This window comes from Equus quagga, chromosome 3 (genome assembly GCF_021613505.1).
Source record: "Equus quagga isolate Etosha38 chromosome 3, UCLA_HA_Equagga_1.0, whole genome shotgun sequence".
Classification (NCBI taxonomy): domain Eukaryota; kingdom Metazoa; phylum Chordata; class Mammalia; order Perissodactyla; family Equidae; genus Equus; species Equus quagga.
Window position 1 is genome coordinate 7754519 of NC_060269.1, and position 16286 is coordinate 7770804.

General features: G+C 37.5%; 1 protein-coding gene across 1 annotated transcript in view; it reads left to right on the plus strand.

Annotated features, from left to right (window-relative positions):
• Positions 1-16286, plus strand: part of ANK2 (ankyrin 2) — a 223803-nt gene that overhangs the window by 45445 nt on the left and 162072 nt on the right. The window contains exons 3-4 of the mRNA XM_046656002.1: positions 7188-7286; positions 10073-10171. Coding sequence (XP_046511958.1) covers positions 7188-7286; positions 10073-10171 — 198 coding nt within the window. The remainder of the gene's footprint in view (positions 1-7187; positions 7287-10072; positions 10172-16286) is intronic.

The window sequence follows — 16286 nt, forward strand, 5'->3', positions numbered from 1 at the left end:
TGGCCTCCCCCTTCCCAGCTGCCTGGGCCCCTTGGGACCACCTATGATGCTGCCACCAATGGCTTGGGCCTGGGGTCCCCCTGGGCTCCATGGCTGCTCTCAGGCCTCCCCTGGAAGAGCCAGCTACACCCTGAGAGCTGGGCGTAGGCCTGGGATTGGGCCTGGAAGAGAAAGAAGAGGCTGTGGTGGCAGCAGCAGCTGGGCTGGAGGAGGCTAGTGCGCTGGTGGCTTTGGGGGACGGGGGTGCCCCAACTGGCCCTGCAGTCATAGGGCCCAGCCCACCACTGGCCCTGACTATGCCTTGGCCTGGGCTGAGTCCCTGCCCCTCCCGCTGCAAGCACTGTGCCAGGCCTACTGCCCCTGCTGTGCATCCCTGAGCTCCTGTCTCTGCGTCCGTGGTCCTGGCCTCCTTGCCCTGGCCTCACGGCTCTCAAGGTCCCAGAGCCCCTGGGTGAGGACAAGAAGAAAGGAAAGCCAGAGAAATTGAAATGCTGCATTCACAGGGCAGCTGGGAGCAGCTGGGAGGACCCCAGCCTGCTGGAGTGGGATGCAGATGACTTCCGGATCTTCTGTGGGGATCTGGGCAATGAGGTGAACGATGGCATCTTGGCAGCACCTTCAGCCACTTCCCATCCTTCCTTAAGGCTAAAGGGATCTGAGAAAAGCGCGGGCAAGACCAGGGGCTGAATTCATCATCTTTAAGGATCCCAGAGACTCTGTGCACCCCATGTGTGAGACGAATGGGCTCGCACCCCATCAAGCTGAGCAAAAGCTTGTGGAAAGACTGGAACCTGGACGTGGTGCGTGAGAAGCAGCAGGAGAGGAAATTGGGCCTGAGGTGGGGTCTGGGGCCAGGCTCCTGCTCCCTCCAGGCTGGGCACTGGCTCCTCCCCACAGTTCTCTTTGGAAAAGCCCCAACTATCCACCCACCCATCCTCCCCAAAACCAGTTTCAATAAATTTCCATTCATTTCCAAAAAAAAAAAAAAAAAAAAAAGGCTAAAGCAATGATTGGCACATAACTAGTGCTCATAAACGTTTATTTCTTTATCGTAGTCATCATCACTTTTCATTGTCATCCTTATTATTGTTTGTATATAAGACCATTAGAGGACAGAGAGGTTAAGTGATTTGGCAGAAGCCACACTTCTGGTTAGCAGCAGAGCAAGGACCAGATTGCGTTTCTTATTATTCCCAACACCATGTTATTATTCCTGCAGTTGCCCATAGTGTATTAAAAAAGAAGAAAGAAGAACAGAAGGGAAGAAAGAAAAACAAAAGAAAGAAAAAGGAAAAAAAAGCACATTCAGTCAGTCGCATCAAATGAGAAACATTTAACCTTTAACCTTTAAAGGAAAGATTTCCAGGCTTCTCTAACTCAATGATAATAACATCAATGGCTTTTTATTCCCAAGCATACTGAGGATATTAATTCACTGCTTAGCCTACTATTTTTTAGGTTTAATTAATTCTTAGATTTTCCCTTAAAATTTTTTTTTATTTTTAAATCATTTTAAATTTTCTTCTAAGTCTTTTCCAAAGTGTTAGTTACTATGTTGAGTCTCTAAGTAGCTAGAGTGAGCAGCCGTATTGTTCAAAGTATAATTGCTGTCTGTAAATCCGTTGAAGTGGGGAATATATCAAACTAAGTGAGACTAGCAAGTGGCATAGAGCTGTTGTGAGATACAAATGGACTACAAACTGTTTACAATAAGGTATTGGTGGAACAGCAGTGCATGTGCACACTCATACGCCCTGTGATTCTGACCTCATTAAAAATGAAACCAAACAATAGAAAAGCAAAACCAAGCAAAAAGAAGAGAGGAATAGAGGACTCGTGTTACTTATTTCCCGTGGATACTGAATTTATTCTATGTTTCCTGGAAAGTATGAAAAAGAGAAACACATTAAATTACGCATTTTTCCTAAATTAAAGGTTAGTAAAAAGAAGCATAGAGACTTTCTCTGTGACTAAACATTTTCCTGTTACTAAATTCAACAATAGTTAACCAAGAGAACCCATAGAAGACAGACACAAGGACATAAATATTGCTCAAATGGACATTTCTTATATCCACCTTATGTAAAACCAAACGTATTGTAATATTTCATAGTTCAGTGAAGCCATTTCTGTAGGGAATAGAGATAACATGCTCTAGGTACATTGCTTTCTGGTGATCTACCTGAATGTCTACCCTGATAGTAATCTGGGAGAAGGAATAGTTAATGTTTCTGTTGTATATGAATTGTCTCAGAAGACTCTTCAGCCGGAACTAAGTGACCCCATGATGAGTGTTCTAATAAATGCAGAAACGGACACTATTTTATATTTTGATATGAAAGAGCCTGTGTGCCTCAGACACCGTGTGTGTGGGAGGCACTACTGAGAAAGTACTTGAACCTGCCCTGTATTTGCCCCCAAATATAAAGGGTCTGACCCCTTCAAGCCTGCCTCCTTCCTGCTCCCTCACTCAACAAAGTGAAAAGTACCTAACACCAACAAAACATCCTTAGAAATGTGGGCCAGTATTACTAACTGACTACGGTAAGCTAAAGACTGATAGTGTGGCTCCTGTGGGAAATTTGATTTTCGGAAATATGACCGAGGAACTCACCAATGGGTTAACTACAGGATATATTCTCGAGGAGTTAGCTGAGTTGTACTGTTGAATGGGATTGTTTATCACTTTCCATTTTAAACATAATTAATTTGTATGTAAGCTCATATTCACAAGATAAAACATTTTTGTTTTAAGTCCAGTTGATGCTGAGTTGCTTTTTCTGATGACAATTACCCAACGTATTCAACTGCTAATTAAATCTATTTTTGGTTAGAAATTCCAACACAAAACATTAGCATAAAGAAAGTTGCTTGTCTTCTGTTTCCTACATCTGAAGGACATGAATTCAATAATATGATTGCAGTCCCAATTTCATTGCATTGTATTTTTTATTTTTTTAAAGATTGGCACCTGAGCTAACAAACTGTTGCCAATCTTCTTTTTTTTTTTCTGCTTTTTCTCCCCCAAATTCCCCCAGTACATAGTTGTATTCTTTTTAGTTGTGGGTCCTTCTAGTTGTGGCATGTGGAACGCCGCCTCAGGATGACCTGATGAGTGGTGCCACGTCCGCGTCCAGGATCGGAACCGGCGAAACCCTGGGCCACCGAAGTGGAGCTCGAACTTAACCACTCAGCCACGGGGCCGGCCCCCTCATTGCATTTTAAAAGAAGGCAGATTAAGAATTTAACAGCATTTATGAGTAGAATTTCACCCACCATCTGTGTCTTTATAACCACGCTAGTTTGAGTAGTACTGGTGTTACAGAAATCTTGAAGAGACATGTATATCCTGAATTCCATTTATATCTTGTGCGCAGTTTGGTTTCTGAACTATTCCCTCACATAGAAAATTTTAATCTTATTCTTGATGATTTTTTCAATCAAATGCAGCTATAGTGCAGTGATTTGTAGTGGGAACTTTGTGCTCCCCCAAAAGGATATTTTTTTCCATGTAAAATTCTTCTAACTTAACCTAGTAATTAATTGAGAAGAAAGCTGGCCAATTATTAAGGAAATGTTCTATCCTGTTCTGTAGATTTAAATTTTTTTTTGTGTGTGTGTGTGTGTGTGTGAAAATGAGGTTGGCAACATTCATGAATTTATGAAAAGAAAATTCTGTGGAGTAAACCAAAAAGGTTTGGCCTTGGGGTCCTCCTTAGGATAACTTCTCCTGAAATTGTTTAATTTAAGTATATATTTGAATTCCGTAAGTTTTTAGATTGTGTAAGCTTTATTCTGTTTGAGATACTGTCTTGTTACCTTCATCAATTTTTTTAAAAGTTTTTGTCGATATTTGTTGAAATAGGAAAATCAGAAGTCTAGTGTTCTCATAGTCTGGTCTACAACAAGTTCAAGTTTTCGGTGGTGCTAATGCTGTGGAGTGAAAGGAGAAATATCTGTCAGAGGGGAGGCTGGCAAGAGAATTGTAAATCCTTTAAACTTCAGAGAGTTGATCACTCATGGAATCAAAGAAAATTTTACACATTTTTAAATATCTTCATTCTCAAACCTTTTATTTTAAATTCGTAGAAAGTAACATTCAGAATGGTACTGTTGAGATCATTTTCAAGCCAGTCTAGAGCATTCATTTTAAACAATGATGGATTGATAATTAGTTAATAATGCTTGATTCTTTATTAAAAATGTAAACAATATTCCCCATAGATTTATCCCACAAGCTGCCCACATTACGAAATTTGTAATATGGCTGATGTTTTAATATTGGTGATATTGCTGGTAAATGTTTAACAACTGGCTGGAGTGGGGGGCAAAAAAGCCCTGATATATATTATTTGCTGATTTGCATAGTAAAATATTTCCATGACAGGAAAGGGAGACATGATATTGGGAAATATTAAATTAAAGAACTAGGAGAGAAATCGCTGGCACATATCGAGGCAAGGCTTTCTTCTTCTCTTCCTTTTCATTCTCCTCCTTCGACTAGCTATAGCTCAGAAGCCATGGGCTTAGTCCAGGAAGATCTGCTCTGTTTGGGGTGGTTAAAGGGCTTCAGAGAACTTAAGGTGGGACATCCTCCATGTCCCCTCCGCATGGTGATTTTAATTTACAGGTTAAACTTTTTTTTTTAAGTTAAATAAACATTGACATCAGATAAAATAACTTCTAAAAAGTAAAATTGATCTATTGGGAAAATTCTAGTGGGATATAAAAGTCAGCAGAAAGGAACTTTTTTTAAAAACTGGAAGATAGATTTGCAGAAGAGCAAATAAAACGATTCCCCATTCTTCAGTCTTGGAGAGGAACTTTACAAAGAGTGGGTCAACATGGAGTCATCCATGGAGAGATTCTGTTATTTGACCAAGCCAAATGTTTGCCCCTCAAGTTAGAGCTTACCAAATTATATGGCATCAGATTTTAGAAAGACGATAACAACTCCTGGGCAAATGAGTCCAGTTGTTCCACGGGCAGGCCTCAAGCACCTGGAAAAAAATATCTCCAAACCTGCTATCTCTATTCCCATTTGGATAAAAATCCTGATATACAGAAAGCTTATAAACTGTAGGGACTACTCAATCTTTTTTCAAACATATTAAATAGTTTTGATTATTTACAAATGTAATATTTACCAAAATATTCCCTCTATGCTCTCTGTAGAGTCTTTCATTCGTCCAACAATATTTATCTAGTAGATTCTCTGTGTCAGCCTGGGGCTGAGCACCCGTAAATCCCTGACCTGAACAGTCTCAAAGGTCCTTTCAAACTCTCAGGTTCTGAAACCTCGGATGGAGGCAGAGGTAGGAAGTGAGGAAGAGGGAAGGCAACTTCTTACAATAAACATCTTAAGATGCAAAATTCTTTCAATATTAGGCCATCTAGACTACTCCCAGTGATTGGAACATTTGATTCTTACTGACTGAAATAATGGATCCACTCTCCCAAAACATTGTAGTGATCATTCATGATATAGAGTTGAAGATTTCTTCCTGTAAACAACTTAGGAAAACCAATAAAATGTCATGCTGAAGAATATATAGAATAAAAAGCTATCAGGGAAGTTAAAGGCTCTTAAATATCTTCAGGCTTAATTATCTCCTTAAAAATTTCTACCCTGTGGCCACATTGCTTTCTCTTCCCTGTCTGTCAGAAGGAGTTGACTGTTTGGGAAGTAGATTACATCTATTTAAATTAAGTGCTTCCTGTTACCAAAGAGAGTGGATGTTGAATAATTAGCTCAGAAAACAACTTTAAAATGTAATGCTTTCCTTGGTCTGGTAAAGGGAGTGAAAATAATTTTTAGTTGTTGAATCATTCGTGTATAGTTAACACAGTTAACATTATTTGCATAGTGGTAGAATCCAGGGATCATAAAATTCCATCTTTTTCAAGTTTTTACTATATTGTTGATTCATTTGTTAAATTTTCTAGGAATATAATAATAAATTTCAAAAGTGCTTTAATTCTTACTATTTTGTACCATGTAAATATATAGAGACCATGACAGGCATGTATTCACAGTACAACTGTATCGCCTGCTCAAAGTCGACTGTTAGTGAGAAACCAGGACCACGTTTTGCAAAGAAGAAAAACAAATATTGCTTTATTTTTTTATTTATTTATTGAGGAAGATTAGCCCTGAGCTAACATCTGCTGCCAATCCTCCTGTTTTTGCTGAGGAAGATTGGCCCTGAGCTAACATCTCTGCCCATCTTCCTCTACTTTATATGTGGGACGCCAGCCACAGCATGGCTTGCCAAACGGTGCCATGTCCACACCCGAGATCCAAACGGGCGAACCCAAGGCTGCTGAAGTGGAACGTGCAAACTTAACTGCTGTGCTACCGGGCCAGCGCCATGCTTTATTTTTGAGTCAAATATAAAAGCCTGAATACTTTCCATAAGAAAATCATTAAATATAAGATGTTCAATGACCGCAAACAGGAAACTTACCATATAGCAACTTGCATCTGCATTTGGTTCTCCTTGTATTTAGGGCAAGATCTGCCTTCAAACTTTATGTCAGTATAATATGTGTAGATATCATGTTTAGTGAAATTTTTCAATGAGTTTTTTCAACGCTATGGTGAGTAATTAATTTTTTAGGAATTTAGCTAGATGGGAACCAGATATTATAGTACTATCGGAGATTGTAAGATAAACTTTAAATTTTTGAAAAATAATCTCAAGACAAATTAATGACATAATGCTAAATGTCCTTTAAGTATAGTATTATCATTGCAAAGTTATGTTGCTTTAGAAATTGTCCTATGGCTTTTTAATCACTTTTTATGAAAAGGACACTTCTCTTCCATTTGTTAAAAAATTGATTTAAAGCTTTCTATGGTCTAGAAACTGGACAGAATTTTGTTTCTGGCTAGCACAATAAATAATATAGAGTTGCTCTTTTTTTCTCTCATTAGAAAACTATTTAGATGTTTCTTAGTTAAAAAAAAAAAGTTTGTTGAATGAAGTTGCCAAAACCACATTTCTGGTGAATATTTACCTCTTTGCCTCTCTGAATTGAACTTAATAGCATCAAGCTTATACAAAAAGAAAGAACAATGAGGAGATCAGAGTCTGTCTGTTCTCGCGGTTATATGCTAGCCTTAGGTGAGCAACTGTCTCTCTCATTGCTACTCCACTTCTGAGGCCTTGTTTGTCTCTCCTCAGAATGGACTCAATGCGCTCCATCTGGCTGCCAAAGAGGGCCACGTGGGGCTGGTGCAGGAGCTGCTGGGGAGAGGATCCTCCGTGGATTCTGCCACAAAGGTAAGGTTCGTGCTGGTAGAATTTTTTTCCCTGGAAAAGAAGAAATCATTTAAAGTTTCTTTTCCCTGGTTATACATTTCAGAGGTTTGCTGGAACACCAAGATTCTTAACAATACAGAACTGAAATTGAAACCCGTTCCATTAAACTTTTTAGAGTTTGAATTGTTTCATTTAGAGATTTCTCAGATATGAGACTGAAGAATTCTGTATAATATTTTCTTTTTTCCTTTGATTCACATAGAGACTAGATTAATATAATTCTCCTTAGACGATAGCACCTGTTTTCCTAAAGTTAATTCAATTTTAAAAATAAATCGATGTAATAAGCTTCTCAGTGGAAATGAGCAAGTAATTTTCATGCTTTAATTAAATTGTTATATCTTTTAATATATTCATTTAAGTTGGTAAAGGAATATACAGAATCCTTTATACTCTAGTGGAAAAGAGATTTTTTAGATCATGGATTGAATTAAAGGAAAATTAGATTTTTGTCACTGTACTTGGTTTGTAAAGAAATTGGACGCATTTTTAAAGAAATGTACAAGATGGTCAGTATACTAGAAACCATTGCTTCCTTGTTGATAATGCTTTTGCTAAAATATATTTGAATCTCATCTTTGGGGAGTCATTTCAGAAACAACAGATGTTTTAAAACATATCATCAATGGTGACAAGTCTTTGTCTTTAGAAGGTGAAATTTTAATTTGAAAAAAAAAACTGGCAGCCAGTCAGAATCAAGCTTGCTGACCAGGGCTGAGGGTGATAATATGGTTGTGGGAGATGCAGAGAGAGGTGACAGGCACTCCAGCCCCCAGCTGGGGCTTTAGTCTAAGCAGGAAAGAAAAAAGAGTACTGGAATAAATTAAGAATATGGCCAGTTAACCTGGATTTCCAATACCTCATGCATAATTGCCAAAATGTGGACTGGCCCTGCTTACAGTATAGTGTAGTATACAGCAATTCTAGTGGAAATTTAAAAACAAAAACAAACAAAAATTCTCTGGCAATTCCAAAGAAGTCAAAATGTAAGTTCATGATATGCAATAAATTCCTTACTTTGAACATAAAAAGAGAATGAACATTTTTTCTTTGGTGAGGAAGATTGTTGCTGAGCTGACATCTGTGCCAGTCTTCCTCTACGTTGTATGTGGGACACCGCCACAGCATGGCTTGATGAGCGGTGTGTAGGTCCACTCCCGGGATCTGTACTGAAAATCCCAGGCCGCCTAAGCAGAGTGTGCAAACTTAACCACTATGTCCCAGGCCAGCCCCTTGGCCTTGTATTTTAAATGTCTGTGTCTCCTACTTCATTTCAAATGTGTGTGTGTGTGTGTGTGTGTATGTGCATTTATTTTGTTGATAAATCATTATTTTAAAATATTTTGAAATCAATAGATTAAAATATTTGCATATATGATTATGTTGAACTGGGCTCTGTTTTACAACTGAAGAAATTCTCTTGGTAATCTCAAATGTATCAAAACATTTCAACCCTCATATTGTATGTCATAACCCAAAAAGTTTATGAAAAGTTGCTATTTCTCTAGAACCTCTAGATTGAATGTGCAAACCGAGAGTATGAATGTATGTAGCTTAATCCCTGTGAACCATCAAAGGAAAACGTTGTCTCAATACTAAATGAGAAATGAGAAGTATGGAAAGGGTAAATAAATTTTTCTTTGCTAGTCTCAGCCATGAGTAATACCAGAATGAACACTTTTATTAACATTTCTCTTGGTCACATCAAATAAATGTTAAAAGAATATTTAAAGAATATCAGTTTGAATGTGTATCAAATTATTTGCTTCCTCTGAGTTGCCCAAATTAGTATAATATATTCATTAAACCAACTACTTTTTGGTTGCTTGTTTATCGTTTCCTTTCCTTTAAACTCTATTGATATTTTGAAATATAGATTCACTTTACATCATAGATTACAATTGTAGAATTTTAGATCTGGAAAAAAATCTCATTTAAAAAGAAGGCAGCTGAGCCCTCAAAATAGGAAGTGAGTGGCTGAAGGCCCCATAGTGAGTTGGTGACAGAAAGAGAACTAGTGTCCATGATTTATGGTTCTGAATCTACAGATTTCTGTTTTTTTCATTTTTTCCTTTTATTTATTTTAGTCACATCATAATTTTCTTTTTTTCTATATTTTCTTTTCATCTATATTTTCTTTTCATGAAAAGTTTAAATTATTTTTCATTTATGTTTGGTCCTGTGGATGGTAAATTTTGATGTAGCATATGGTAGAAATCATCAGTAACGTTATAGTTTCTGTAAAATGTGGTATTTCATTCCTCAAATATTTTGAACAACCATGTGCTCTAGTGGCTGGAAATACAACTGTGAGTTAAGTCAGTTTCTCTACCACTTAAAATCTGTAGGTTTCTCCGCAAGGCGGTATGAGCTCAATGGTTCAGTAAAGTTTTTTTTTTTAGTTAACTTTACCTTGGGATGGGACTGTTTAGTTGTTGGTTAAATCACATGAATGGTGATATTGTCACACACACACTCATGCACACACATCCCAAATTATTTGATTCAATAAGAACTCAGTCTTTGAATGTTCTTAACACTACACTGGAATTGTGAAGGATAGAAAAGAAAGACACTATATGGGTTTTAACCATAAAAAATTATCCGTTCCCAAGGTGGGCTACTATTTTGATAGAATGATAAGTTTTAACCAGTTGAAAGAATCAGCAAAATTGAAAATGCCTGTACCTTTTAATTTCTACAAAATTTGGAAACCTAACATTTTCTACTTTGTTTCTCCAAAACAGAAGGGAAATACTGCTCTTCACATTGCGTCTTTGGCTGGACAAGCAGAAGTTGTCAAAGTTCTGGTTAAGGAAGGAGCCAATATCAATGCACAGTCTCAGGTATTACACTCAGATTTCCTCTAACGTAAATAAATTTCAATTAGAACAGCTTTGTGAAGTTGATTTAATGGGTTTTGTCAGCAGTTGGGTAGATAAATTTAGTATAAGTACTGCTGTTATTTATTTCAGCCAAATTATTTTATGAACTCAGGCTATGACGTTTCTCATTTTTTTGATGCATCATGACCTCCCTCTTAAGACAACTGAAACTTTGACAAGTGCACAGTCTATCATTGTCTTGAAGTGCATTAAAAAAGAATATAAAGTGTTTTATCCAGAATGACAGTGACATCTGTGAAATATGAATTATTCATGCAAGTTCTGTGTTGCTCTATAAAAGTATTTTCTTTCCTTAAATTTAAAAAATTCTCAAAAGATTAGCATTCCAGTGGAAATCTGCTGTAAAGTGGGAATCACACTACCTTGGTTACTTCACACTCTAAATGTGGGCTTTACAAAACCCCAAAGGGAAACGGGAAAATTCGAGACCCACAGCCTTGTGATGCATGGAATGACAATTATATAAGGTAGGAAATGCCTGTTATTAAAATGAAATTAAGAAAAATTTTAAAAGAATAATCAAAATACATCATACCCTAAACTTGATCCCTATTTTTTTTTTCTGGTGGAAAAGAGGGAAAATATTGTTTTGCCCAAAGCTTTACTCTTAGTATCTAGTATGCATTTGTGTAGAAATTGAGGTGCCTATCTTTATAATCAACTCCATTTATTTTCTCTACTTTTTAAGGTTTTTAGCCTTTCTGATAACACAGACCACACCATGGGGGTTATTGGGAAAATAAACCAGTCCTTCTCAATGCATTTGTTGGGATAACCTCACCAGTTTGCCCTTGAAGGCCTTTATATAGGAATATCTGTTACCTACTTTGTTCATTCATTTGTCATGAGGACACAGCTCTAGTTGTAGAAATGGCACAAGCTCCGAGTTCTGGACCCATAAAATACTTAAGGGCAAAGGTTGGAATCAGCCGTATTTTCTTTGACTTTGATTATAGGGAAGAATCTGTTGAAATTATAACAGACAAGACATTATCCATTTTTATCTGTAATATCATACTGTTTTAAATAACCACATTTTTCCCTTACAACACAAATTTTTAGTTAAATACATATCAATATTTTCACATTTATCAAGAATATGCCATATTCTAAAGTCTTTATTAAATGAAATTTTTAAAAAAATTGGTACCATCTGTAAAGAACTCCTGTTTATTCTATAAAGTATGATGGTATCTTGGGCTTGGAGACACAGGACTCTACAAAATCTACTGCCCCAAAGTAAGGGATAAAAACTTTTCTTTACAGCAAGAGAACATCTTTTCGCTACAGAGCAGAGGTGCTCAAACTTTAGCTTGCATTGTAATCACCTGCAGGGCTTGTTGAAACACGTGCTTCTGGGCCCCATCCCAGAATTTCTGGTTCAGTTCTGGGGTGGGACCTGAGAATTTTCATTTCTCACAAGTTCTCAGATAATGCTGATACTGCTGGCCCAGGGACCGCACTTTGAGAACCACTGCTTTGGAGAATGTAAGAGAAAATTTGGCATAAGAATATTGTAGTAAGATTCACTAAATATAGATTCAACTACATGCATGAGTCAATAGTTTATGTACTTAAGAAGCATGGAAATGAAAGCCTGGTCAAGTTCAATTGCCCACAGGAGGTTCCTTTTGATGGGAAGTTCACCTATACGTTGGTGCTATTAATATCTATAAAAAGAACTTGGTTACTTTTTTCAACTGACTGGTTGAACATAGTGATTTCATAAAAGTTGACAGGTAGCAGATGCTGCAAGGTAAATGCTTGTTAAAAGTTACATCGGTCATTACAGTGATTGTTGGAAACTTACATGCTTTGGAGACTTTTCAAGGAGAACCAGCTAAAACCATTTAATCAGTAATTTGCTTTCAGAGTCAATGAGCCTGTTCTTTATAGTCATAATCATGCCAGATTATAACAGGTCTTAAAGGAAGATTTATATTATCATTAAGAGATTAAAATAATCTTTATCTGCACTATATTCAATTAGCTCAATTTAAGATTTACATTATAGGAAATCCTGACAAATAGCTTCGAACTGATTTTTATATTGTGAGAAAGTTTTAGAGTGACTATTTTTGCTATATTGAATTTAGGTAGCCATCATTACCAATTAACAAAAATTATTATTACTTAGGATATTTTATAATTTAATGATTAAGATTAAAATACAGGAATTTATATAAAACAGGTTGACAATTTTGCTTCTATGTGTAAGTAAATTCCAAAGGCATGATTTTAAGGGCTGTTGAGGGTAGATATGAGTCCTTCTGCATAAATGATTCTCGTCGGCCCTGTCCTGTTTAAGATACAGATTTCTTATGTGACAACAGTGGACTCAGGTGAATGGATAAGAGCCATGCTCATGATGGTTGGACTGTCACTTCCTTTTCAGAACCAGAAAAAGAGCATAGGAATCCCAAATGCACAACATAGATTTTGAATTTTGTACTCAAATTATACCTTCTACATCTTTTTAAGAACATAATGCAAGGTAAATACAGAATAGTCTGTTATTACAGGAACGTTGGTGGCTGCATAGTACTTTGCTTTTGGAAGGCTTCTGGGTTATTTGGAAATGGACCATTAAGGTTTTTGTTGAATTAAGAAAGTAAGAAACTCTCTGGAAAGCTTGACGGGATAAGCATTCAGTCAACATTTACAGGCTCATAGGTTCTGGAGAGGTACACATCTGTGGATTCTTCTGCATTCTCTACAGAAACTGCGAGATCCACGGGAGGCTTACCTTCACATGACAGTGCCAATTTCGGTAGGCAGTGTGCTTATTTCATGAAGAACTGCAGAACACCAGCAGGAGCTATTTAAGTATTTTAAATAGAATTATGTGGTTGATATGTTAACAGTCAACAAATGTTGAAGTTTCTATGCTCAGCAGTGGTAGCAGTGAGGGCCCCACCCAGCCAGTTCTCAGTGTGATTTTAAGTATTGCCCTGACCTTGTGTCTCTCCGGCTTGATTCTTGGCTCTCCTGGATTCAGTGGCATGGGGATCTCATCAAGACCTCAGTGAAAGCTGTTTTGATGGAATAATGGGGCTGGAAGTCAAATTAGAGTGATCTAAGGAATGCTATTTGCCTCGATGATGGTTGCTTGCTTTCTGAAAACAGAGATACTTTCAGGAAATCCTTATTAGGCATTTAACATCCTCCAAACAGTCTTCCATGAGTCTTGCTGGGATGCGCTCTGGCTATCTGTACGGGCATTTTTTGGTCACTTTTATAACCTTTAAAGCTACGAGACTCAGAGAGATGACTTTTAAAAAATTGTCCCAGTTACATATTATCAAAGAAATTAGACTTTGAAAAAGTTTTAAAAATATTCTTAGAGAAATGAGTTCCCTTAAATTCTTGTAGCACTTTTTGCCTGTTGAAATTTAGCCATCTCAGGTTTGTTTTTTCAGTGTATATCTACAATTTCTGCAAAGTCTTTAACTTCTGGAGAGCAGGTCATTCTTCTCACATTTCTTTATAGTCTTGGGATTTGGCATAAAGCCTTGTGCATATATGATCGGAGGCTAAACATGTGCACGTATGCTCTTCATTTGTAAGAATTAGCTTTGTTGTGTATTCCTGTCGTTCCTAACAGTGGGTGTTAATATTAATAATAGTACAAATAATAATACTGACTGCCGGGCACTGTCCCCAGCGCATTGTGTACCTTGTCTCTTTTGATCTTCATTTACTCCGTCATTATCGATGACAAATAAACAACGATATTTCACTTACTTGCTCATAATCTGCATCCCCAGGCAAAACTGCTCCTCACAGTTCCCACATCAGTTCTACATTCACTACAGACCTTGGAGAATAATTTTAAAAATTCCTTTTTCTTCTGGCCCAAAACCATATTAAGGTCCAAATAAGTGGATTCTCCTGAAGTAGAATCCGTGCAGAAGGTTCGAGGTGCGATAGCTCTGTAAAATGTTCAAGACGTGAATAGATTTTGCTGTCACTGCCAAGGAAATCAGGCCTGAGGAATGTCTCCCCTTTAATTTTCTCTACAAAAATGTGACTTTTTGTTCCTCATCTAAGAAAGTTTTCCCTTTAGATCTTTATTATATTCTCCTTATATAAAATTACTAAAATCAGAATGATTTTAAATAAAGCAAAGTTACCTTAAAAATATCTGGTTTTTGTTTTTATAAAGCAAACTGGTTTATGTTATGTATACTTTACTACAATTAAAAAAAAAAAAAAAGCAAAATGGATCCCAGAATAGATAAAATCTCTGTGCAGCAGAAACTAGGTGAAACTGTGGTGCGTGGGCCAGGACAACTGGTCAGCTGTGGCTTTCTCACTATCTTCCACCTTGTGCAGTGGAGCCTGTGATGGTTGAGTTCCCTGATAGAGAAAGAAAAATGTGATTTCATTAGAAGAAAGGATGGGCTAGAAGCTCCCATGAGCCTGTTTAAGAAGTATGTGTCTGGGGAGCTGAGTCTGGGTTGGAATAGATTCCAGATGCCACAAAGGTACAGCCAAATAGTGATATCTTGCACTCAGACTCTTCAAGTGTATTTTCATGTGTTATTTAATCTCATTTTATCTTTACGATGATGTGAATCAGTGATGGTTATTCTCATTTTGGATATGGGGAAAACGGAGGCACGTAGGAAAACCAAGATCTCGTAACAAATTAGTGATGGAGCCACAAACCCATGGCCGTTTGGTATGGATACCTTAATAACATACCTTCCAATAATCCTCAGTATAGTTCACTATTTCCCATAAAGCTGTTTCTACACCTTCTGCCTCCACTAGGGAGGTCCAAGACCCTACTTACCTTCCACAAGAGCCAGGTCCCTGGTTCAGACGCCATCCATTCACTCCTGGTCTAGTGCTCAGATGGTGGAAATAACTAAGAGTGTTCCGTAAAAGGTAGGCAACTACCAGGTGAAGGCATTCATGTGCACTGTGACGCCTCATCCGTAGTCGGGACTTTTTCACTCAGCCACCCATTCTCTTAGAGCGTTCTTTCACCAAACACAATTTTTAACACATGGAAGACTTAAATACACTTTCTGAGCTGTGGTTTGTCATGTCTTTTTTCATTCATTTTTCTTATCTATGTCTACACTGTTTTACTTTTTCTTGGAATTTCTTGTGTTTCAGTCCTTTTATGAGGACTCCAGAAAGAATTTTTTCTTTTCATCTTATTTTAATGGTAAGTCCAAATAAGATACTCTGATTTGGTAGTCTTGATGTTTTACTGAAAATTTATTTCTGTTTTTCTTGACTCCTTTTGCCTGTTTTGTGCTCACTACTCTTTGTGTTACTAAAACCAAAGTGTGTTTTCCTCCTGGTGAGTTAAATCAGACTCTCCACTGGAAACAGTTGTTACACAAAGTAGGGTATATTTGCAGCAAATAGGAGGCCACGCGGAATCATTTCCAAAGTCGTGGTGTCCCTGAACAAAGGGAAGCAAGGACTTTTTATTTTGGATGGGGAATGAATAGTCAAAAGGGAGAGGTGGATATTCGCTGGTGCAGGCTCAGATGGAAAGCATGTTTCCACAGACACTGTAGGTTATGGTAATGAGGCCTATGCTCCTCCTGGAGAGGAGATCTTAGCATTAAAAATAAGGCCAAGGTCATAGACCTCGCCCTTGTGGTGGGGCTTGGTCTGGTTCAGGGTGATTGGTGATTGCATCTCTTAAACAGTTAAATGCTTCCAAACCCACCCTTGAGTTCCTCAGGGCAATTAGTTGGTGACATTTGTTCTTTCAATCCTGGAAATTTTATTCCAAAAGAAGACTTTCCTCTTTTTAACACAAACATATTTAGGCTGTTATTTTATTAGCTTTCACAGTTTCAGACTGTGACCATTAACGACAGTTGCAAGATTTCATGACCATTGATTACACCCCAGAATTTTAGAGGTGCATATACCCTCCATATGCAATGATAAATGTCTTTTCAGGTGTAGCATCCAATAGCTTTTTCTTCATTGGCCCTTACCCATTGTCACAAATAATTTGAATTGGGCTGTGAAGAGGAAGAAAGCCTACACAGTTGGCCAGCATGCCCATTACACTGAATTG